Genomic DNA, 24,080 nt, shown 5'->3' with positions numbered 1-24,080 from the left:
GGGCCTCAATTTAAATCACAAAAACCCTCTGCCATCTACCTGGAGCGTTAAAAAAATTAGGAAACACGGCCCTTCTGTCCCCCCTCCCAAATACCTTCCTGTACTGCCGAATACTCGGTTCACTTGCTAGCGAGCATCAGCACTTTTGGTTTGTCTGACCTCAAACTGAGCCGACACCTCACGCCGATGGGCAGCTGAACTTCGTTTCTCCCCATGGATACCACAAGCGCCCTTGCAGACAAGGCTGGTTCTACCAAACCCTTTCCTTACAAACTCTTCATAATGATGTTACTCAACATCCTGCACAGGAGGCACCAGGCTCTCTTCCTTCCTTCTCCTCCTCCGTCACCCACTGGAACAAGAGCGAGCAGCCCCAAACCCCCGGCATGAGCCATACAAGCGTACTTACCAAACCCAACAGATAGATAAATAGATACATGCCTTTAAAAAGCACAGACAACACAGATACGGCTTTTTTTTTTTTTTTCAAAAACATACTTCATATTTCCTCTTTTATTATATAAATATGTTTAACCTTTTTACTGTAAGAATATAAAATGTTTTAAGAGGATCTTTGTTATTTTTTTATACAAATTCACAAACAGTACAATTAATCCATAGGGGTCTCTGGGTTTGCGTTAACTCCGTGGTCTGGCCTGTTACTGTGGAGGATTTGAGATTTTGAACAGATAAGCAAAAAAAAGCCAAGATATTTTTCTTTAAAAAAAAAACAAAACAAACAAAACAAAACCAAAACTTACTCTTCCTCTTTACAATAATAATTAAAAAAAAAAATAAAGACCCAGCTCCATTTTATTGACAGAATAGAGATAAGACAGATGAACTTCAGTCTCCTCCCTGTCACATTGCAGCCTCAGGGCCTGCAGGCCAGCTCTGCTCCTTTCCACCTATGAACAGGAAGCCTGGCATAGTGACCTTTTGTAGGTGATTTGGGAGGGGAGGGGAGAGCATTTGCATATATCTATATATATAAATTTTTTTAAAACGAACTTGCATTTTACACATTTCTGTTAACAGTAGCCCAATCCTCAGCGTGGATTCTCACATGTTACATGTTTGTGCTAGAAGAGTAAAAATGCAGAAGCACAGTTTGGGTCCCCAGTCCCCAGTGAAGAGGGAGGAAGAGGCACAACCAGAATGTGAAGGTGGGACACAGTAGGGTAAGCTTAAAAACAAAAATTAAAACAAAAAAAAAAAAGGGGGGGCGGGGGGGGGGGGGGGGGGGAGAAAAAGAACAAACCCAAGGGGCATTATTCCAGTCTAGGCACAAAAATGTTTCAGTCTCAAAATCTCTTTCCTGTAAGAATTCCAGGGCTTTTGAGGAGAAGAAAAAAAAAAAACTAACAAATTAAAACGAGGTAGCCAGACATCATATATATATTTATATATATAGAATATATTCAGCAGAAAAAAAATGTACTTAAAAAATCCACAAGAACAGCAACTTCAAATGTCTTTAAAAATAAAACCGTGTAAGAAAATGAATACTGTAAAGAAGAGAATGAGTGAGGAAAACTGTGATCAGTTACAGGATGTAAGCAAGGGATAGGTGGGAGAGTAAGAGGCTGTTTTTGTAGCAGTAATTTTTTTTATGCATTTCAAAATAAAAACGGGTCACAGTATCTCAAATGAAGCAGAAATGAAGCTGGATATTCTTCCTCAAGTCCCCTGGGTAGAGGGGAGCTAGCCACCCCTTCTACCCACTCACCCCTGACCCAAAGAGGAATGGATATGTAGCTGGATATGTCTATCCCTGTTGCCAAGAAGAAGGAGGGGAGAAAAAGAGAGAATGATGAAAGGGAAGACGAGTCTCGGTAACTGTCAGTGTCCCCCAGTGCACGGGAAGGCTTAAGAGACTGGGGTCCGTGTCCTGTCCCCACAGAGAGAGCAGAAGGAGGAAATGGTATCTTCATCTCCAGTAGAGAGATGGGGAGAAAGAATGGAGTGCCTAGGCTTTTCTATCAACCGTAGTGCAGGATGACACGGAAATGTACTGACAAAAGGAGAGGCTGTAGCTGTCCCTAGTCTCAGTGCAGTGGAGAACTGGAATAGCAGGAGGTTGTATCCACCCACAGCAGAGAATAACATGGAACTGGAGATTGAAAACAGATTTTTAAAAAAAAAAAAAAAAAAAAAAAAGAAAAGAAAAAAAAATCAATGTACCTAGGGAGCAGTATTTCTGTCACAATTCCCAGTTGACAGGGGAGGGGCAAGCGCAGAGGTGGAATGGTTATTTTACCAAAAGCTGTGTCTGTGCCCAGTGCAGGATGACTGGGTAGCTGGGTACATAAGCGTAGCTAGGAAGCCTTTTCTGCTGTTATTGTTTGTTCCCATCTCCATTCCCACTCTCCTTTATATAAACCAAAAATAATCTATTCTGAATACATGGCAGAACCAAGGGTCTGTCTTTATCCATCCTTAGTGCATGAGGGGATGGAATCAGGGAGTGGGGATAAAGAGGGGTGTCTCTAGCCCCAGTGCATAAGTTTGGGCTTCTACCTCTTCCGCAGGGAAGGATGCTGTGGGGGAAGGGGGAGCTCTGTCTCACCAGCGTGCAGCTGGAGGCACGACCTGGAAAAAGGATAGGTGCTTTCTCTCCCTCCTCCTGCCCCCCCTTCCTCCTCCTCCTCCTCCAGAGCAAGGGTAGGTAGGCAGCACAGAAGGGTTGAAGGATATACTCTTTTTCTCTGTGTTCCTCCCTCCGGTGCCAGGGTGCGTGGGTAGCGTGGCTCTGTGCGTGCCCCCCTCTCTCTCTCTCTCTCTTTCTCTCTCTCTCTCTCTTTCTCTCCTCCATTGCAGCAGTCAGTCAGTCAGTGAGTCCCTCCAGAGGAGATGGAGGTCTCGGGGCGCCCCCCTCCTCTCACCTGACCTTCTCGCTCTCAGTCATTTCCCAAAGTCCCAGGTTGAGCACCTTGAGGCAGGGCAGCTGGGTGATGCGCTCCAAGCCGCGCTTGGTAATGCGGGTGCAGCCGTAGAGGTCGATGCCCGTGAGCTGGCTGAGGTGTTCGGCGATGAGCTCCAGGCCCTTGTCGGTGATGCGGACGCACTGGCCGATGTTGAGGGTGCGGAGCCCGTGCATCTGTCGCACCATGCGGTTGATGCCCTCGTCGCTAATGTGGCAGGAGCAGAGGGAGAGGGAGCGCAGCCCGTCCAGGCCCTGCGCGATGTAGGCTAGGCTCTGGTCCCCGACCTTGTCGCAGAAGGAGACGTCGAGGCCGGACAGCCGCAGGCTGCCCATGGCCAGGTGCATGATGCCCGTGTCGCTGATGTTGTCGCAGGAGCGCAGGTTGAGGCTGCGCAGGCTGCTCATGTGCGACAGGTGCAGCAGCCCCGCGTCCGAGATGCCCCCGCAGAAGCTGAGGTTGAGCTGGCGGAGGCGGCCCAGCCCGCGGGCCAGGTGCTTGAGCGAGAGGTCGCTGAGCTTCTGGCAGTCCTGCAGCGTGAGCTGCTCCAGGCCCAGGCAGCCCTCGGCCGCGCTGCGCGTCATGCCGGCCAGGTGCCCGATGCCCACGTCGGAGAGGTGCCGGCAGGAGCGCAGGTTGAGGCTCTTGAGGCGCTGCAGGCCCCAGGCGATGAGGAGGAGGCCGGTGTTGGTGATGTTGCTGCAGCCCCCCAGCTCGAGCACCTCCAGGCCCTTGAGGTACTGGGCGATGCGGCCCAGGCTGCTGTCCGTGATCTGCTTGCAGAGGCTCAGGTTGAGCGAGCGCAGGGAGCTGATCTCCGCCACGAAGGCGTGGCCCAGCCCGTTGTCGGTGAGGTTGTAGCAGCCGCTGAGGTTGAGGCTCTCGATGTCCGCCATGCCCTGGATCACGTAGCTCAGGCTGCGCCGCAGCGACAGGATCTGCACCCGCCGGATGCCCCGCGCCGCCAGGCTGGGGAAGAGCGAGGGGTTGGCGCGGCGCAGGTGCAGCTTGGCCTCCACGCCCCGCCAGACCGAGCGGTGGTAGGCGGCGTCCCGCCAGGCCGTGCACACCTGCGCCGCGCGGCCCTTGTCCCGCACCTCCAGTTACCCGAAGATCATGGCCAGCAGCTCGGGGAACAGGCACGAGATGTGCGTTTCCATCGCACGCCCGCGCCCGGCCGCCCCCGCCGGCGCCGCGCTCCTCCTCGCCGCCGGGCCCGGCCCGCTTCCGCTCGGGGCCCGCCCGCCTTCCGCTCCGCTCCGCGCCGTGCCGCGCCGCGCTCCTCCTCGCCGCCGCCGCCCCTCACATCGCCGGCCCGGGCGGCGCGGCCCGGCCCGCGGGAGACGCTGCTGCGCGACCGCCGGCCCGGCCCGGCCCCGCGCCCTGCGGCCGCCGCCGCCTCTACCGCCGCGCCGGGCGGGCCGCGCCGCTGCTGCCGCCGCGCTGCTGCGGCCGCGCCGCCCCGTGCCGCATCGTGCCGCCTCCCGGCGGGCGGGCGGGTGCGCCCCGGCGGCGGCGGCGGCCCCCGCGCTCCGTCCCTGGTGCCGGCCGCCGAGCCCCGCCGCCTCCCTTTGTCTCCGCGCTGCCGCCGCTCACAGCCCGCGGCCCCGGGCCGCCCGCATCCCGCGGCGGCGAGAAGGCAGCGAGGGCAGGGGGGTCGCGCCGGCCCGGCCCGGCCCGGCCCGCCCCGCCGCCGGTACCGACTCCGCCGCTCCGGGCCCGGCCGCCGCCGGCCGCCTGCTCCGCTCCGCCGCGCGCCGCTCGCTGCTGGGCCCCGGCGCCGCGCTCCGGCCGGGCGGGAGGGGGAGGAGGCGCGGCGAGGCGAGGCGAGGGGGGGGGGGGGGGGGAGGAGGGAGGGAGGGAGGGAGGAGGTGGCGCTGGGCCGGGCCTGGCGGCGGCGCCGCTCGCGTCCGTCCCCCCCCCCCCCCCCCCCCCCCGCGCCGCTTGCGCAATGGTACGATCCGGAACACTCCGAGCCGTCGCCCTGGAAACAGCGCGGCCCATTCGCTGCGCCCCGCCGCTAACCGTTGCTGCGCCCCGCCGCCCGCCCCCGCCGCCCCTCCGCCGGCGGCGCCACCACCGAGCCCCCCCCTCCCACCACCACCACCACCGCCACCCCCGAGCGCCGCCGGCGGACCTCGTCCCCCTTCCCGCCCTGTCGGTGTGGTGGAGTCGCGGCTGGGCGCTGCGTTGTCACCCTCGGGTGACTTGTCCCCGCCTGGGCGGGGGTGGCGGAGCGTTCCGTGAGGGGAGGAGGGTCGAGCCGCAGATGGCAGCCCCGCTTCGGCTCGGGCCCGCGCCGCAGCCCGGCCAGCCCCCCTCGCTTCGGGCCTCCCTTGCTCACCCGCTCCCCGTGAGCCCCCGGCGTCTGCCAGCGGCCCGCCTCAGCCGTGGGCCGCGTCGGGCCGGCTGGTAAACAAACCCTTGGGCTCTCTGGGGAGCCCCCGGCCCCGTGAGGAGGGACAAGGGCTCATGCTGCTCCACGGGGCGGCACGGGGGAAGCGGGCCACTGCCTCGGCCGTGCCGGGCGGAGCGCAGGCCGCTGCAATCTGCGGCTTGCCCTTGAGACTGCGTGGTGGCCTTGAGGGCCAAAGTTTGGGAACCTTCTGTCTTGGCATCCCTGCAGGAGCGATAGGAGCGTGGCTGTAAATAGCTCGGAGATCTGGGCAACTGTCAAGGTTGCTAGACCTCTGGGTGGACCGTTTTAGGGCCTCTGTGCTGGGAAATGGAAAAACGTCTGAAAATGGCTTTCAGCTAATGGTCTTCTTGAGCTGGTTCTGAAAACAGTTGAAGTACTCGCACAAACCGTGCAATTTCCAAGTGATTTCCAGCAATTTCAAGAAAGAATGTTTGAAATCTCCGTTTCCTACGTGTCCGTAGCCTTGTGTAATGGTAGCTGTGTATGCTTCAACACTGGGCAGTGCTGCGGCAGTGTTAAAAATGGGTTAAGTTCTACCAGAGATCAGGTGAGGCTTTTCAAAACAGTTTCAAAAGAGCGGGGCTGCCCTTCTGTGCCAAAGAGCTGTAAAGAAAAAAATAAAGTTCACAGTTGTTCAACACGACAGGGCGCATTTTTAATATTATTTGGATTACTAAAATACTGCAAAAATCAGCCTAGTTACTGGCTAGTGGTTGCTGTACCGAGACTTTCACTAACCTGAAAGAATAAGCTCTATTTTAATCATCATCTAAATTTATCTGCTACAGAAATGCCCACGGCTCCATCTTCACGTACATTCCATATTAGAAGACTCTGTTGGCTACTTAGAGGTTGAAGGTTTAGGTTTCATTCTGCTTTTTTCTTTTTGCTTTAAGTTGAAGGCAAGGCAAGTTGAAGGACTCAGAGGCCCTGATCCTACAGTGAGATCCCCATGCATATAAGCATCGCTATCGACTTTAGACTGTGGTTTGGCAACGCAGAAAAGCCAGCAGTACAACTCCTATTACTGGCTCAAAAATGGGGTGGCCACATGATGTGAAGCGCTGACCTGGTATTCATTCACTCTGCCTGCTCAAGTTAATTCAAGAAGTTTTTGACAGGTTAACTTTTTACTAGCAGTCTTTATGCCGGATCAGGTATCACTGTACACAACTCCAGCCAGATCAGGTATCGTCTGCACCCCTGCGGCTGGCATACGGCCAGCGCAAAATTGGCGTTGGCTCTGTATCGTGCACTCTGGCTCATTCAGCAGAAGCATAATCACGTGCCTTGGCCCGATCCCGATCAAATTTGTACTCCTGGGTGATCCAGAAATGCATAGACCTGGTTTTAATGATCGTGGAGCCGCAGTCCCACACGGACGCTGTACCGGGGTGTCACCCAGTGCGAATGATCTTTGTGGCATTATTTATTTAGTTTTGTGCTGTTGGAGAAAGGATGGTTAACCATCGGGTTAATAAGAAAAAGATTAGGGCCAATAGATTTTGCTGAGCAGCCGCAATGCAGATCTACTGCGCTCAGACTAGTTGTAGACCATTGCAGCCGAAAAGGAGAATTTCCATGAAATGAGGAGCAGGTGAAAGGTGCGGCGTCTCGCGGGCCGTGTGGGCCTGCCTTGGCGAGGATTGCTTGGCTGAAGACAGCGGGATCGCTTACGAGAAGGCTGAGTCCGGTAGACATCAGGCAACATGTGAAAGAAATGTGGTACAAAGGTGGTGTTGGTGTATCTTAGTGATTGTTGCATTACTCATAACTGGCAAAACTACAAGCAAGTTATACAAGTCATTCTGAAAGAGTGCTAATGAAGTCTTTTACCGTATTATCCTGAATTTGACTGCAGAATCTTACCGTGGAAATAATGTGGTATTTCCTCTCAAGCCTTTCACCTTCAAGCCATGTTTGAGGGGGAGTAGGGGAAGGCGTCCTCTTTAAGGCATAAAAGCTTACCTGAAATACTTTTTTCTTTATGTCTTAACACATTGTGTCTGTAATGCCTGTTGTGTGTAACCAGCAATAGAAATAGATGATGCATTAGAAAACAGATGATGCATTTTCTGGAGGCCCTGAAGTTCCCTTTCTCACATGTTGCATACTTTGAGCGTCTGTGCTTCCTTGTGAACAATTAAGATTTACACGTTAAATGGAACAGCCCTGGAATTTAGATTTGTAATCCTAATCTACTGTGGGTTTGGTTTTTTGGGGGGAGGGCACAGAAAGTATTTTTCTAGTAGATTTTTATTGTTCACTTTGTCTAAGTGACAGATGTTTGGAAATAGAGGTTTAGAAAGACAAAGTAAAAGTGCATGAAAAGGACCAATTTATCACATGGTTGTTCAGTTGACTTTGTGTTTCCAGGAGTAAGGAAATATGTGCCATGTTTTTCATGATCTCATATGGTATAAATAGGAGGTGGTAATCACCATGCGATAAACTGCGTTTTATTAAAAATCCCTGCCTGCCTCGTACGCACTCTGACAGCTGATCTGTCCCCCTGGAACAGTCTGCAGCACTCCAGCCCCTTGAGCAGCTCCCAACAGCCGCTTTCTCTTTCTGAAAGCACTTGCCATATAAATGTTTCGTTCTTTTTTTTTTCCCCAATTACACCGGTGTTCAGTGGAGGCTGGACAGTTTTGCTTGGCAGGGGTTCAGGAGGATCTGCATAACTCACTTGTGGCTTCTGCGATTGGAAGTAATTCGTGCTGATAAAGCTGCACCATCATCTGTCCTGCATCTTCTATTGCGTGATTGGGCATAAAGTCCACCAGGTCTTACTGCAGCTCCCATCTCTGTCTGTCCCTATTTGTTTCTTTTGCTTCTCATTTTGCAGGGTAACTTTTGGCTCAAATTAATTATTTAAGAGATAACAGAGTCCTTCCTTACCCTTCCTTTTCTTCTGGCACCCTACTCCTGTGCTTCCTGCATTTTTACAGCTTGAGCCATGGAATGGAACACTTGTGAATTTACCCACAGGAATCTGCTTGGCATTTGGCTTTTTCTTACCTGTGGGTGGTGGTCACTGGTACTGCAGGATAGAAATGACACAAAACCGCCTGAACAATAAAGCCCATGCCCCACTAATCCTTCTCTCTGTCTTTTGATCCATTTAGCCTTAAATTAATTCCTACAGTAATATATTTATCTGCCTTGCTTAGCTAACTGTACTCCTTTCCCTGAACTGGCTCCTTGAGGGACTGTGTTCCTTCTTGCCTTCTCTTGCACCCTGCAGTCACTAATCACTCCCATTGCCCCACCTGACCGCGCTGTCCCACATCCCAGCACCTGAGGGACAAGGTAGCTTCATCCAAGGGAGCAGAGAAGGCTGCAGGGAAGGGCTATAGAGGCTGCTCAGATTCGCATACTCCACTTGGTGCCGCTATGGTGGTCAAAGGAGCGTTAGGCAGGTAGGAGCCCATTGGGTCCTCATTCATGCACACAGCTCCGGAGATCTAGGCTTTCTTTTAAAACAGTGGTGCTCTCCTTCCCACCCTTGCAAAAAAGTAGGCATGGATGGCCTCAGCCTCCCTCATCTGTTGCAGAGGCTGCAGGCTGGTGCAGTTTGGGGTGTAGCCTGGTATAATCCATTAGCTACTTTCCTGTGACTTGCTGATGTTGGGGTTTCAGTCCTTTGTCCAGCCCACTGCTACATTACTTCTCAGTTTAAAGTGTTTCACCGCAGTCTAAGCTACAGCGGGGAAATTTCTCCTCTCCGAAAAACATAACTGGCTTAATGAGTAGTTCAGTTAACGCTGCTTTGTGACTTGTTCAAGTTCTAGTGTCAGCCACTCTCCACAGAGGGCTACAGTTGTCCATCACAAATTGGCTTCCAGACCTTCTTCATTAGATTGGAAGCGTGTCCACAAAAATCAACTAAGCCTGATACAACCCGTGGTCTTAAACTGGGTTTAAAGTTGGTTTAGTGGAACTTCTTAAAAGTCAATTTGGGGAATAGTTTTTATGTATGAACGAGACCAAAATGTCCTTTTGCATTGCTGACACCCAAGCCACCGTCTTCTGACATGGCTCAGCAAAATGAGGCTGCCAACTTGTCGTGGTGAGAACACGGTGCTCATCACTGTTTCACGCTGAGTGGACTCCTGACTACTACTGTAGTGCTGTTCTGCTCTTGGCAAGGTGTCATAGAAGCTGCGCTAGGGTGTTTTAGACGTTCCTTTGCTTTCTTGAACATAAAGCAGAAATGATCCCCTAGAACCCTTCTGTGAAGGCAACCAGTAATTACATGACAAAGATCTCTATTAAGAGCTAGGCATTTAAGTGTAGGCAGAACAGATGTGTAATGTGCATATTTTAGATACATAAGCATATATACATATCTATGTACGTGCATACAGAGATATATAAATCAGGATAGGGCTGTTACATGAATGGATTCCCTTTGGAATTCATGCTGGTCATGATCTTTTTTTTGACCAGAGATTATAAAGAAAATGTAACTAATCAGTGGGTTATTTGGAAATTGTAACATTGGGATCCTCTTGCATGCAGAGGTCAAGCTTAGGTCACTGTGAAGCTTTCCTTAAAAATAAAAAAACTGGTGTTTTTTCTGTACTTTGCAGGTATCATGTCTCTTAATAGGTACTACACGAATCTTTATTTTAGGATTACATGGTTCCTCCTTCGTAAAGTAATTCCAATCTGCTGTGTGTTTCGTGGTGTTGGGGATGGCTTATTCAAAATACAACATACTGTGAATCTGTGTTTAGGTGCTGGGGCAAAATTCAGAGCTGGTGTGTCAGTGCAGACTCCAGCTCTAAATCTGAGCCTTTGGGATTTGGGTATTTTCTTCAGGTTTTGATTTTACTTGTCAGTCAGTAGCCTACAAGAATATAACTATGCTGGTATGAGGAGGAATGGTCAGAGGATGTAAAATGTGGGAGGTCTGGACTATATACTCCCAGTTTTGCCATTAATTGGCCAGTGACTATTGCTGCTGTAACAGACTGAACCAAGCATAAATGAAAGGATTGCTTGAAGAACCAAAATAATATGTTATGGTCCAGGCAACTGCACTTGAATGCCATGTACGTATCATGTATGTCTTGTCTGCGCTTGTGGGACAGGACTGTCTGGTGGTTAGAGCAAGCGACCTGGGCCCTTGACCACAGGCAATTCTCTGACTCTGCCACGCATGTCACACCCTTCGTGGCTTATAGGAAGCTCTGTACTCAGTGGTTAAAATCATCAAAGGGAAAGTGCTCTGGGAGGGCAGGATGTAAAATCTGAAACCTCAGCGCTTGCAGTTGATTGCATTGGGTGCTATTTTAAATGTTGGGCTTTGTCATTTCCTTGTTAGCAGTACCAAAGAGGATGGAGATGGCAGAAAATACCTGATGTAATCATTATTATTAAAAGCAGTGGCACAAAACCAAAGAGACCTTTCAGGTAGTAATTGCTTTGATAAGCCATTCCTGGGAATTGAACTCTGAGACCTCTACAACTCTACCTAAATGGGGCAGCCCCTGCAGTCACAGCAGAAGTATTTGTGTCCAGCGTGCTGTGTGGTACCTGTTACAGCACCAGGTTTGTGAAATCTTCCTCTGTAATGGCTGTTTAGTCCAAAACCTAGCAGAGACAGCCGGATGCTGTGTGTGTGTAACTCCACTGACAGCCAGCACGTCCAGCCTGGGACAGGGGAGATGTTCTGGCCTTTGGCTGAGGTTGGAGAAGAGTGGATGCAGCCTCCCGCCTGCCGAAGGTTTCCATGCAGTCAGGGCAGATAGAGCAATACTGGCGAGCTTGCGAGTAAGGCTTATTTGCCTATCAGGGAAGCTTCTTGCTGTCCTCTCTGTTAGAAGCTCCAAGGAAGAAAAGGCATCAGTACCTGGGCTTGTCCCTCTCCAGTCAAGCCTTGCATGGGGCCCCAGGAGCGAGGTCCAGGGATGGGTAATTCATGTATTCCTGCAATAGCAAGAGTTAGAAGAAACCTCACAAGAAGGTAAACTCGGCCCAGGGAGGGTACAGATGTAGCTGTGTGGGATTTTTGTAGCCGTGGATTGCTGGAGCATTACTTTTAACTCCTCCCTCTCTGGACCATGGCCACCAGCACATTTTCAGGTAGTAAATAGCATTCTAAAATTGGCAGTTCACTAGAATTGGACAAAGTTATGTCACCTGCCCTACGAGCATCGCCTCCAAAGAAAGTTCTTAGAGGAAAACTGAAAAATAGGGCAGTACTGTTTTGGGAACATGCTGTGAAAATCAGTCACAGTTAGAGCCTGGCACAAACTGCAGGTGAGAGTTACAAAATACAGTTTTATATGGAAGGCAGGATAAAGACATAAAATACAATTTTATACTTAATAGAGGATTTACATTAGTTCTAGCCAAAGGAAGGTTACTTTAACATCTTGTTCCTCAAAGTAACACTGCAGAAACTGTTGGTGCTAAATTCCGCTGATTTTCTGAAAGTAACCTGCTGCAACTCCAATGGATGCACAGAGAAGTGGTGGCAAAAGGAGGTGCCTTTCAGAAACTACTTTCATTCTTGTTTCTGTTCTTGGGTACTTGTGGACACTAAATCCCCATTCAAACTGCTTAATTCACCAATGTATGTTACCTACCTGCTCACAACAAAAATCTTGAAAATCCTCTCTGAAAATATGAGGGTAAAATTAAGGGCAGATGCAAACAGGGTGGGAAGAAAGTACAGAGTTCATGTGTTGGAGGTGGAAATATAAATGGGTAAAACAAGATCTGTGTTTTATGCTAGTTCTTCCAACTTGTTTCTACACCATTCAGAAAAAACACGATAATCCGTTGCCTACAGTATAATATAAATTAATCTTCTATGTGACCAGATTCTGTCACGTACAATGAGAACACAACTTTCTTTAATCCAGATGGTTCCAAATTTTTTTAAAAAATGTGTGTGCACAGGAAAACGTAAGCTAGAAATACTGCTTTTACTCTTTTTTTTTTTTTCCCCAGCATACATGCTGACTAAATTATGTGGAAAAGCCTCTTTCTTTCCACTATTTCACCCCTGAGATCTAGTATTTTCCTAGTCTTGTCGGTGGTGTTGTTCCACACTTTTTGCCAGCAATCCTGGTCTGTATTCTTTATGTTCCTTTTGGAACAGTAAATCCTTTCGTAAGAAGATTATTCCTTGATGCCCTGAAGCAGGAAACATAAACAAAAATCTTCAGAGGTATTGAAACCTGTGAAAATATTTATAGAACGGCAGTGGTTGCCAGGACGTGGGAGACAACAGGTAACTAAATAATACTCCTTTGCATATCTGTAGCACCTCTCCTTTGGCAAAATGAGAGGTCTATGTAATCATGTAATACCTGCAGCTTTGTAGCATTTTGTGTTGCTTCACAGGTTTTAGCCCCGTTGTATCCGTGATGAAACTGAGCCCCAAAATGTATCTTCCGCATGGATGGGAAGTTAATACCTGTGGCTTAACTTTGTTTGAAATTCTGCATGTTTGGGCTCACACTGTCTCATGCTAGGTGCCCAGAAGTATAAGCATGAAATCAGTTTTTGGAAACTTAGGGCTGAATGACTTTCCAGCATCACATGCTGGGTTTGTTGCAGGGCCAGGAATACAGCCCAGATCTCCTGGCTCCCTACCCACTGCCTGAACGGCAAGGCCAGTCCTCAGCTCCGTTTCAAGGGATCCTAGAGAGCACTGGCATTTTAGCAAGTCAGCTGGCAACTTCACTATGTTTTGTTTAGAATGGTTCACATTCTTCCATCTAATTCCCACACTGAAAATTTCCAGCTTCCTATTTTCCCTGAGCTGTCCCGGCAAGATGTATTGAATATGCAGATGTGATGGCACACACTCACACACGTGCTTTTCCTGAAGCAACCCCTCAAAGTTTGTTCTGAATGTTTGTTTTACTCTAGTTCCTCTAATCCCCAAAGTGACATTAAACAGATTTTTTTGTTTAACCTTTGTATGAAACGCTCTCTCTCCCTTTATTTTTAAGGATATGCAGTTTTAGTTACATTTTGTTATATTCCCTTGTGTGTGGAGGAGATGCTGTGTAAATGAAAACATTATAATTATTACACACCACGCACAAATGTCTTCTCGGACATCTCCCATACATGCCTTCTCTAGAACATTTTTTTGAATGTGCATGTGACTATATTTTCAAACCCATTCATGTAATAAATAACTGCTTTCACGTTATGAGTGTTCAGCAATACGAAGGCAGTTCACTAGAAGTCTTGGAAATACACCTCAAAGGCAACTGAAATTGTGACCTGACCGAGAGCAGGAACAGGAGGTAGGAGGCTTGGTAGACCGTTTCCTAGTGATGAATCTCTCAGTACAAAACTGGCACTGGGCTTGACTGAAGAACTGCACACTGTCAGCACGAGTGAAGTAAAGACAATGAAAAAGCTGGCTTCTGCTTCAAGTAGGAAAGTTATTTTGCTGCAACAGCATAAATCCTTAATAGGATTTCTTGCTTTCCCTGCAATATAGAGACTCAGGCAATTCCTTCTCTCCTCCTACACCTTGCCCACTGCAGGGATGGGTGCATACATCCTCATATACCAGCTTTCTGTGGTCCGCACCTGCAAGCAAGCGTGCAAGACACCACACACATAACCCTTCTATGCAACGCAGCATGCTTCCCTCACCTGCAAGGCGAGCAATCCTTGCCTTCTCTACAAATACACTATTTTTTGCAAGACAAACACATTTTTCACTGTGAGGACTTTGTATTTGTCCAAAAAAACCAAGATTGTGTTCCAGATGTACAGCCATTCCACCTACAGAAATTCCCTAGCCCTGTCTAGCCAACATATTCAATAGCATACTGCCAGAGAGAATAAATATGTTCAAGATAATGGGGAAAGGAATCTCTGGTACTGTAAATGTCCTTTTGGATGGTAGCATAAAAGAGATAGTTTTAATTTTCTCTATTTGAGTGGCAGTTAGAAGAACTTAACCTACTGGATTTCTCCCACTGGGTACATGTTTTCTCTTTAGCTTCAAGGGAAGAATAAACACATTTCTTTCTTTGAAAAAAAGCTGTCTCCTATAGACTGTTCTCTTGTGTTTGGTAAGTTTTGCCTGAGGCATTACGATGAACATGGACTTAACTGTATTTACATGTTTTCACCAAAGGATCTTTAAATGCATTAGAGCCTGTAACGTATCACAGCATCCACAGGCAAGATCACAATACCAGTCCTGAACTAAATTTACCTCCCACTGGCAGATGAAGAAACTGAATTTCAGAGTCTCAGTTATAACCCAAACGAGATGGCTAAGCAAATCAGCAGCGGTGCTGGGAAGACAAGGTCCCGACCTGAGCCCTTGCTGCAGTCACCAGACACAAGGTCAGATCCCCACCTTGCCTAGATCAGCAGGGCTCCAGACGAAATTACCGCAGTGGGGACTGTTTGTGCCAAATCGTCGGCTTTGTACGTGCTCCTCGCTGGAAATGCCAATGCAGTGCAATTTAAGTGCCATGTGTTATATGGCCAGAGAGTACCATTAGCATAAAGGTGTGATGCGGCCTCAGTGACCGGGGAGGGGAGGCAGGCTGTCCCTGTGTTACCAAAAAAGCCAGTTAAAGAAACTCTTAAGACTCGATTTTGGAGTTTTAGAAAGCAGGCATTCTTTATTGCAGCACTGGGTGCACAGGGGATCGCTCCACCTATCGTGCACACTGTTACCTACAGCAAGCAGAAAGTTACATTATTCCAGTCATACATATTGATATTATCATTTACATAGTGTCCACCCTTTGGTCACGCACAGTGTGGGTCATCTCTTTCCCCTAGTTAACTGGCCTTGGCAATTTTTAATCACAAAAACTCAGCAGAGCTCAAACCTTATCATCGGGGCCCAAGGCACATCAGGCCCGAGGCCTCCTGTCTGTTGGCGCCGCTAGCACATATCATTGACAAAGCTCAAGGTTTTTCTTATCTAATTAGTACATACCAAAATTTTGAAGTTTTCAAGCAAGCAAAAGTTTGTTTGTACAGTGATACAGTAAAATTTTCCTTCTCTACCTTTGTTCAAGGCATCACCTGCAGGGGACCTGACCTGATGTCCACCTTGTGCCCAGGGTAGTTTGGCCACAGGAGAGGATTTTAGTCTCAGTCTTCCAAGCTCTGTTTGCTTCTGAGGAAAATGCCTTTCCCTCTGATAAATTAGCACACCATCGTATATGTACCTGAATTTTCACCAGGAATGAGAATCACTCAGTAGTTGCTTGTTTCCTTCTTCAAGTGTGATTCTGAGACCTGGTGACAATCTCACGCCATCTGACGCTGTAGGTGTATGATCATTCAAAGATGTCATCAACCCACGTTGCGTCAAAAGAAGCAGTCTTGCCCTCCCTCAGTTCTTGATAGCAAACTGAATTGAAAAACTGGTTGGCATTAGAAGTCAAAATATCCAAGTGCCTTTCTGAAGTTTGCAGGATCGTAACGATCTGAATCGGGTGCCCTTGTCCAGCCCAGCTGCACCTGCTGCAGGAACGGTGACTTTAAAATCCATATTTGAAGGGCTGCAAAATGTGGGTACTACCAACTGGGCTCTCAGAACAGCATAGGGCCAAATTCTCTAGTGTCCATCATTCATGGGCTTGTACACCACTTTCCGAGTAGCTGAGGTGTTAGATAAGCACCTACATTTTCCAGATAATTTAACCCCTTGGAGTTTTGCTTCTGGTGGTTACAACATTTTTCATGTCAAAAGCAGGAAAGGAAAAAGGGCAGTTTTCCACAGGCACCTCTGAAATCTGATTCCTTGTTTTGAAGGCTAGGTGTGGGCCAAGCTCTTCAGAGGATGAAGTCCCCACCGGTGGAGTGCAGGATGTGCTCAGAAAACCTCATGATGGGTGGAAAGCCGGTCGGGTGACAACTGCCACTGGCTGTGTTGATATAAATCAAGTTTTGACTTTTGTTAGCCCTGCTGCGCAAGCAGAGCTGTGGGAGGAGGAGATGGGTGCTATTCTAGTGTCTGTACCACCAGCAAAAATGTCACAGTACAGTTCATGTTGAGGAGAGAAGCAGGAAAAAAGTGTAGCTTTTTTTGGAAAGGTTTTGGATAGCTTTGGCAGTTAAAATATCTATATAATATGCTTTGAAAACTGAGTCAAATTCTAAGTCATTGAAAAGGAATAAATTTGAGTAAAGTGCGCTAGCAATTCTAGTTACTTTTCCAGTTCTTTTTTCTTTCTGCTCAGGGAAGGATTTACAAAGCAGCAAATACTAGTTGCTACACTGGAAACCTCATCTGTTCCAAAGCAGGTAATTTTACACAAAGGCATCTTTCAAATTAATGCTTTGTTACTAATTTTTTAAGACTTAGATTTAAATAACCATGTTTTTTACTATTGTGTTCTTGCACTTCAGGCCTTGCCCTGATAACACAGGGACTTTGGCAGCAATATGGGTTTAAGTAATCGGTCAGGAAACGGATTCACAATCCACAAACCTCCCAGGAATACAACTTTTCTTGAAGTGCCAGTGCAGCTCCATGCAAATTTAACTCAGGTGAAGGTGGTACCACCGTGGCTCAGCCCCTCCAGCCATGCGTTCCTGCCCTGCTCCGCTGCGCTTCTGATTCCCACATGAACCAGTTCAGGCAGTTAAATAAGTAAAACCCGGTCTTTTCTTTTTTGTAAGTTTAATTTTGAATCATTTTAACTCCTTATATCATCTTTTTAACTGCTTATATTGTCAAGGGGCTGCACCTTGAAAGAGCAGTGTCCTGCGGCACAGAGCTGGGCTGAGCCCCCAGGGGGAGAGGTCTTTATTACCCTGGTAATGCTGCCAGAAGAACCGTATTGTCAGGCTCTGGCCTCAGTTTTGGCATCCTGAGCTTTAAGGCACAAGCTGGCACATGAACAAATGGGTGTGAGCTGGCCATGAATAAATTTAGACTGGAAATCAGAGAAAGAGTCACAGCTTTTTACATGGTGAGATGCCAGACAGTGTAGGGACCTCAAATAAACCACAGCTTTCAAGGTGCTCACTGAGTTTACCTATAGGATCGTATGTGTCACTGAAAAGAGGCACAACCCCTTGTTCCTAATATTAGACCTTATCTACTTAAAAAGAAAAAGAAATTCAGTGATTTAACTGAACAGTCTAGTTGTTAAATCATACCGATCTTAATTTTGAAGGCTTTGCTTTTGGTTTAAAGGCTAACTAACCTACACAACACTGATACACTGATACAACTTTTCCAGATTAAGTTTGCATGAATACATGTTTTGCTGAAAATTTGTATCTGGAAACTCTTTATTTAAGCAGGCAATAATGTTATGATAGCATTTTACAAGCAAGTTCTAAAATAAGATACCTTATTTTCTGCAGTTAGAATTGCACATATGTGATTGGTGCTAGAATAAAGGTGAGATATAAAATGATCTTTTTAGTACAAATGTATATGCAGTCTACTCCCAGACAGTTTGAACAGGTTTAGCTTATGTCTGTTGCATCCAGAATTAACAGGAAATGCCTTCACTGAAGTATGATGGTATGGAAGTAAGTTCTGAAATTGGTTAAATCGGTGTAATCTTCTGATATAGACTTTATTTATAGTGTTTCAGCCTTTTCTATGTATACTTTTTAATACTAAAACGTAATAAGCATGCTTGGAACATGTTTTTAATTTTGTTTGGAAACTGTAATAACTATGTAGATGATACAGTTGATACACTGGGGCATTATTCCCAAAATGTTTTGTTTCCTACTTGCACTTTGAATGCACTGTATTTGAGCAGGAACAACATTTAATTGATGGCAGAAGTATTTGGTGGTCGAAAGAATGGAAAAAGCAAACAGATTTTAATTTTTATCCTGATTCAGCAAAAATGAGCAGGCGTATGCTTATTTTCAAGCACCTGGTTTAATGCTTTGCTGAATGGAGGTAAATCTGCACCACAGATTTACTGTTTTGAACCTGTTACACAGCCCTTCCTGCACCTCTTTTTCCCTTTCTGTAAGGTAAGGGGAAAATAGTGGCTGTTAGAGTTGTGGGGTCTAATGTATGGGGTGTATGTGTTTGTTTTGCAATTCTAGAGTGGAGGAAGAGCTGATCATTAATATTATTTTCATTAGAGTGGACTTTATAAGAGCATCTTTGAAGGCTCTAACTGGAAGGAGAGACATTAAATTTTATTTGATTTTATTCCATGGCTTACTATTTCCTTTGGAAATGTATATATCAAGCTTTGCTGGCAATGTTTTAACTGACAGGAGGCTATTGATCCGAGTCAGTCTGACACCAGTCCCTGTGACCTACACCGAGGTGTTGAATGTCTGAGACAGAGCAGTAACCGTGCATCTCCCTATTTCCCCTGGTCATTCACTCCTGGAGAGTTAAGAACCACTGCAGCAGCAGCTTAACTGTATTTAAAATATTTTACTTTCTTTGCCAGTTGATGTAATTATTACAGAGTATGGAACAAACTGAAAGGAATATATATATATCTACTCAGAGCAAAAATGAGGTCCAGGTCTGTGAGATGCAGAGACATAAATCTTCTTGGTTTGGGATGACTCCAGCAGGACTGGAGGATCTAGACATCCCTTTAGGGAGGAGGAAGAGTTCTCCATGCTTTGCAAGATCAGAGTAAGGAAGAAAACAACTTAAAATCATCCAGCTGTTCCCATCCCCTGGCCTGTTCTGAAATCTCTGCAGAGAAGTTGCTTTGACTTGGATTGCCTTTCACTGCCTCCTTGCTCACGCTGTCGGAGAACTTTGTCCTCTTATCCTTCCTTATCTTCAAGGAGGGCTGACGTACATGCTCGTAACCACCGTAATCTGAGTCCAGAGTTCTCATGCAAATCCTGCAGCCAGCATCAGCTCTCTAGCAGGACGAGGGCTGCCCTCCTGTCACTGCTTGAGGTCTCTGTGCCGCGGTCAGCTATCGCAGGTAACAAACCAGCTGCCAGGGTTGACCCCTGGAAAACAAATAAAGGAGGGATGTACTTTCTTCTTTTCACTTTCCTCATGTCTTATACCCCTCTAGGATGGTTAATCCTCCATGTAAACTTAACACTTGGGAAAGTTGTTGGCTAGATGGCATTAAGGGTTTGTCATGGTTTAACCCCAGCCGGCAGCTAAATCCAACACAGCCCCTCCCTCACCTCCCTCACAGTGGGATGGGGGAGAGAATCAGAAGGGTAAAAGTGAGAAAACTCGTGGGCTGAGATAAAGACAGTTTAATAGGTAAAGCAAAAGCCGTGCACACAAACAAAGCAAAACAAGGAATTCATTCACCACTTCCCATCAGCTGGCAGGTGTTCAGCCATCTCCAGGAAAGCAGGGCTCCAGCATGGTTACTTGGGAAGACAAATGCCATCACTCCGAACATCCTGTCCTTCCTTCCTCTTCCTCCAGCTTTTACTGCTGAGCATGGTGTCCTGTGGTCTGGGATATCCCTTGGGTCAGTCGGGGTCAGCTGTCCCGGCTGTGTCCCCTCCAACTCCTTGTGCCCCCCCAGGCTCCTCGCTGCTGGGGTGGGGTGAGGAGCAGAACAGCCCTTGGCTCTGGGTGAGCACTGCTCAGCAGTTACGAAAACATCCCTGTGTTATCAACCCTGTTTGCAGCTCAAATCCAAAACATAGCTCCATATTAGCAACTATGAAGAAAATTAACTCTATCCCAGCCAAAACCAGCACAGGGTTGGAGTCTCATTCCTAGAAACCTGTCGGGGAGCAGCAGTGTGGGCTTCCTAACCCTGCCTGGGCTTGTGTTTCAACCTGCCCTCCCGCAGGTCCTTCGGCGGGGTCTGGGGAACTATTGCTGAAGAAGAAATCGTTAGTGCGAATTAAGGAGATGGGGTGCCTGTTTGGCAAGTAAGCTGTGACACCGTGGGCATGTTAAGCAAACCACTGAACGTTCAGCAGAGGAAAATGGTTTGTACTTTTTTCAAATACATGTATTTAGTGATTTGTTAGATTATGACTACACATAGTGGAGCTGGTCTAATTTCTTATAGGGCTTGCCCATATAAATAAAGGACACTAAGAAGGTTTGAGTTTGTGATTATGGATGATTTGCCGCAGCCCAAGAAACCCTGGTATTCTAGTAGTTGTGGGAACAAGAAGTGCAAAATTTGGGCCAGACATGTCCCTGTTCAGGCCAGACATGTCCTGGTTCAGGTCACTGGCTCTTGACTGAGGTTGCCAACATGCAAATAGAGTTCCCATGGAAAAAAGAACCGGATGGCCTGGATCTGTTCCTGGGAATATCGTAAATATGGACAGTTTCCAGGCAGCTATGTACCTGCAGGGATGGGTCTATGTTGCTTCCTCCGTGATTTTGAAAAATCAAAATCAGTTTTGTTTCAGCACATGCAGCTTCTACAGGTGCTCCACAGGTCACTGCTGAGTCTCTTGCACTTTTCTTTGGGACATCTGGTGCTGGTCTCAGTGGACCAGGTTGGCTCAACAGTGGGTTTTAATCTGCTGTAAGAGTACAACTACTACTGAATCAGCTTGAGAGGGAGGAGGCTCATGTCCTGGTTTATCCTTGGAGTTTGCTTCTTTTTTTGTAGCGGGTGAGATGGTCTTGCTCCAGATGAGCTCATTGCCTGTCATGTGAAATATTGTGGCATAAATTACAATGTTGATAAGGCTTTACATACATTCCGTATCTTTCACTAATGAGAAGCCGTTTTATTCATAGAATCACTATCCTTTTTATCTGTTCTGGTTTTAAATGGTGAAAATATTTAGTATCTGGCCTCTTTTGTTGTCTAATACTTCTGCTTTACTTGCAACCTTCCTCCTTTCTTGCTCTCCTTGGTGAGGCACTTCAGGGACAGCTGTCACTGGGTCCGCTGAGACTGGCAGGTATATCTTGGCATTTGCTGCACTACATGCCCTGGTGACAGTGAGACTGGATGTCATTGGCCATGGGAGTCATGGAAAAATGAAAGAGCAAGGTAGTGGTGAAAGGAAATCTGGATCTGTCAGCAGGGGTGACAGGTGATGAGATGCAGAAAAAGGTAGCACATGAGCACATCAGGAGATAAAACTGAGGCTATAAGTACGAAAAGAAACAGGCAGGACATATGCAGGAATAATCTGCCCTTCCAGCAGTGTGTAACAATTCAATGAGGCAAGGCAATGTCAAGACAAAAGAGGCTGACATGAGGGATTGAAGTGCTGGGGTACTTTGAGAAGGTTTTATTACAGCTTCTGTAACACCCCAGCTGGATCTGGACCTATGGAGGTGGCTCCAGTTGCTACTTAAGTAGTAATTGCAATGCACATAAAATAACACATTTGGATCCAGGAAGGCTGACTCCAGTACAGCAACATGGTGGTACAGTGCTGAGAGAGGGACAGGTTGGCAGCAGGGGAGCAGCATAAGACCAGATGAGTAGGGGGTGGTGGGGTAGAAGACGATTTAGGTTTCTCTGTGAGGGCTGCAATTTAGCTTCAAGGGACTTGTTTTTTTGTTGGTTTGTTGGTTTTTTTTTAAATCTACATTCCCTCTAAAACTGATTCAGCTGAATGGGCAAGTATGAGACTTCAATGAGATTCCTGAAATCTTAGTAAGAACTGTGGTTAAAACCAAGCCTGGTTGCCAGAAGCAGATGTATAGCAGGACATTACAGTACATCTCTTGGTGCTGTCAACCAGCAGGTCCATGGTACAGAACTGGAGTGCAGGGATTCCCTTTTGAGCAGCACATGTAAACCCTCCTTCCCAGGCGATGCATGTCTACTGGCTCCTTAAGTAGAGGAGAGTCTACTTCAGTGAGTAATTTTTCCCATCTTCGGTAAGTGTCTTATGTCAGAGAGAGCAATAAATGGTTCTGGACGCACTGGACATTGCAAGGCATTAAAAACAAGCATTGAACCACAGTGAAGTTGCAAGAATAAACAGGAACTTGAAATAAGCTCTTGATCATTACAGGAAGAATGTATGTCCAGTTCTCCCCAGCCTGGGAGAAAGCAGACAAGTTGCAGAAATTAGGATCATTGGAGTTACATGGAAAGAGACCTACGTTTTCTTTCAACACTTCTTATAGCACTTGATAAAGATCTGTGTCGCACTTGGGGACATCCCAAATTTTTGAAAAACAATAAGGGTAGGACAAGGAATTTGCATGAGTAACTCTCCTTTTCTCACTTATCAGGGCTGTCTTCCAGCCAGAGTTCAACTTTTTTCACAGTCTGCCAAATCTATGCAAATGATCTCATGGACACGACCTCCCCTTCTTGGAGTCTTGCAGCTTCTCCTCCAGCAAACGCGGCAGGGATGGTATTGGGAAAGTGGTGATAGCTCTCCAGCTGCTCTGCTGTGACTTTAGAAACTCGATGTGTAAATTTGTGCTTCGTGCACAGTTGTCACCTCTGAAAATCGAACAAAGGCAAACACAGGTACTAATTTTAGGCAGCCAGGCAACACAGTAGGCAGTTGCCTAGGGCAGCAGACTGTTGAATGCAGCAGAATGCCAAGGCTTTACGAAGATGCAGGCTTGCTGCCGCTGCTCTTGCCTCTAAGAAGGGAGCGTTAGACCTGTAATCTGAGGTTGAGATTCATGTCCCGTTTTCAGGCGACAGCTCTCTATTTGGCCCAGGTGATCCTCAGCAATCTGGGTGCAAGCATCAGACCTGCAGTGCTTGAGCCACAGTGTGGGTTCACTGCTGCTGAGCGAGCCAGGCTCTCTGGAAGGGGTGGGATGGGGCCTTTTTCAGCAGAAGCAAGAGCAACCCCTGGTTTTGGAGTTCTTTCTGCTGCCCCTTCTTCCCCTACTGTGGCAGGAGCAGTGTGAGTTGGTGTGAGTGGGCTGCTGCAGGGGAGGGATGGTTTGGGATGGAAGTGGGAATCACTTGGGTGGTGTGGGGTGGACGGAGGTGATGGCCAGGAGGGGTGGTCTGCCTGGGGTGAGGTTGGGCTCTCCTGGATGTGATAGAGGGGTTAACCAGGGAACAGAAAGGCAGGTGAGACTGGCTTTCTCCAGGGCCTTCCCAGTACCCATTGGTGTAGTGACCCACTTCATGTCACTCGTATGGAGCCACTTCAAAATCCTGCTCACTCCTAGCCTCCTTCCCCTGAACCCCCTAAGTCCTGATAACCCTGCCAGCATCCCCGTCGGTCATCCAGGGTTACCTTTCAGCAGCTCCTTACCCCCATCTTACCTGATGCTTCACTGACTCCATTCATCCTAGCCCACCAACAGCCCCACTTCACCCCACCTCTCATCCTCACAAAATTTCACTGACTTCTCCCATCCAGCCCTGCTTTGGCAAACAACCTCGCCAAAGCTGTTTGGACCAGCCCTGTAGTTGGGCTTAAAAAGTAACCCAAGCTTTTTATTTACAAAATCGAAAGCTGGCTTTCAAGATTTTGGTGGCAAGTAGAAACAGGCACAAGGAAGAGGGATAGACAGTATTCTTCGGACCACCAGCCAAACGCTTTGCAGCTTTCGGTCTGGAAGTTGCTGGCTGAGGCTAAATCCCTCCAACGCCACCTCACCTGCTATTACCGCTTTATCTGAAGTCATAAACACAGCCAAGTGAAGAAATTATTTCCAGCACCTTAAAAATGACTCACTTCCGCAATGCACATCTTAACTCAATGGCAGTCGCTCTCGCCAGCGGCAGAACTTAGATAGAATTCAGAGTTTCAGACCTTTCCCGCTGAAGCATCTCCTTTAGTTGCCACCTTTGACAGTATATTGGGTTAGCTGGATAAGCTATCTTATCCCACATGGCAGTTTTTATGTCTCGTGTTTCAAAACAAGATCATTG

General features: G+C 47.5%; 2 protein-coding genes across 2 annotated transcripts in view; one reads left to right on the top strand and one right to left on the bottom strand.

Annotated features, from left to right (window-relative positions):
• Positions 1–4,173, bottom strand: part of FBXL14 (F-box and leucine rich repeat protein 14) — a 91,784-nt gene extending 87,611 nt beyond the window's left edge. The window contains 1 exon segment of the mRNA XM_049822690.1: positions 775–4,173. Coding sequence (XP_049678647.1) covers positions 2,882–4,084 — 1,203 coding nt within the window. The 5' untranslated portion in view covers positions 4,085–4,173 and the 3' untranslated portion in view covers positions 775–2,881.
• Positions 1–24,080, top strand: part of WNT5B (Wnt family member 5B) — a 78,260-nt gene that overhangs the window by 34,259 nt on the left and 19,921 nt on the right. The window lies entirely within an intron of this gene.

The sequence above is a fragment of the Accipiter gentilis genome, chromosome 18, assembly GCF_929443795.1.
Source record: "Accipiter gentilis chromosome 18, bAccGen1.1, whole genome shotgun sequence".
Lineage (NCBI taxonomy): Eukaryota > Metazoa > Chordata > Aves > Accipitriformes > Accipitridae > Astur > Astur gentilis.
This window is presented reverse-complemented; position numbering and strand designations above follow the sequence as displayed.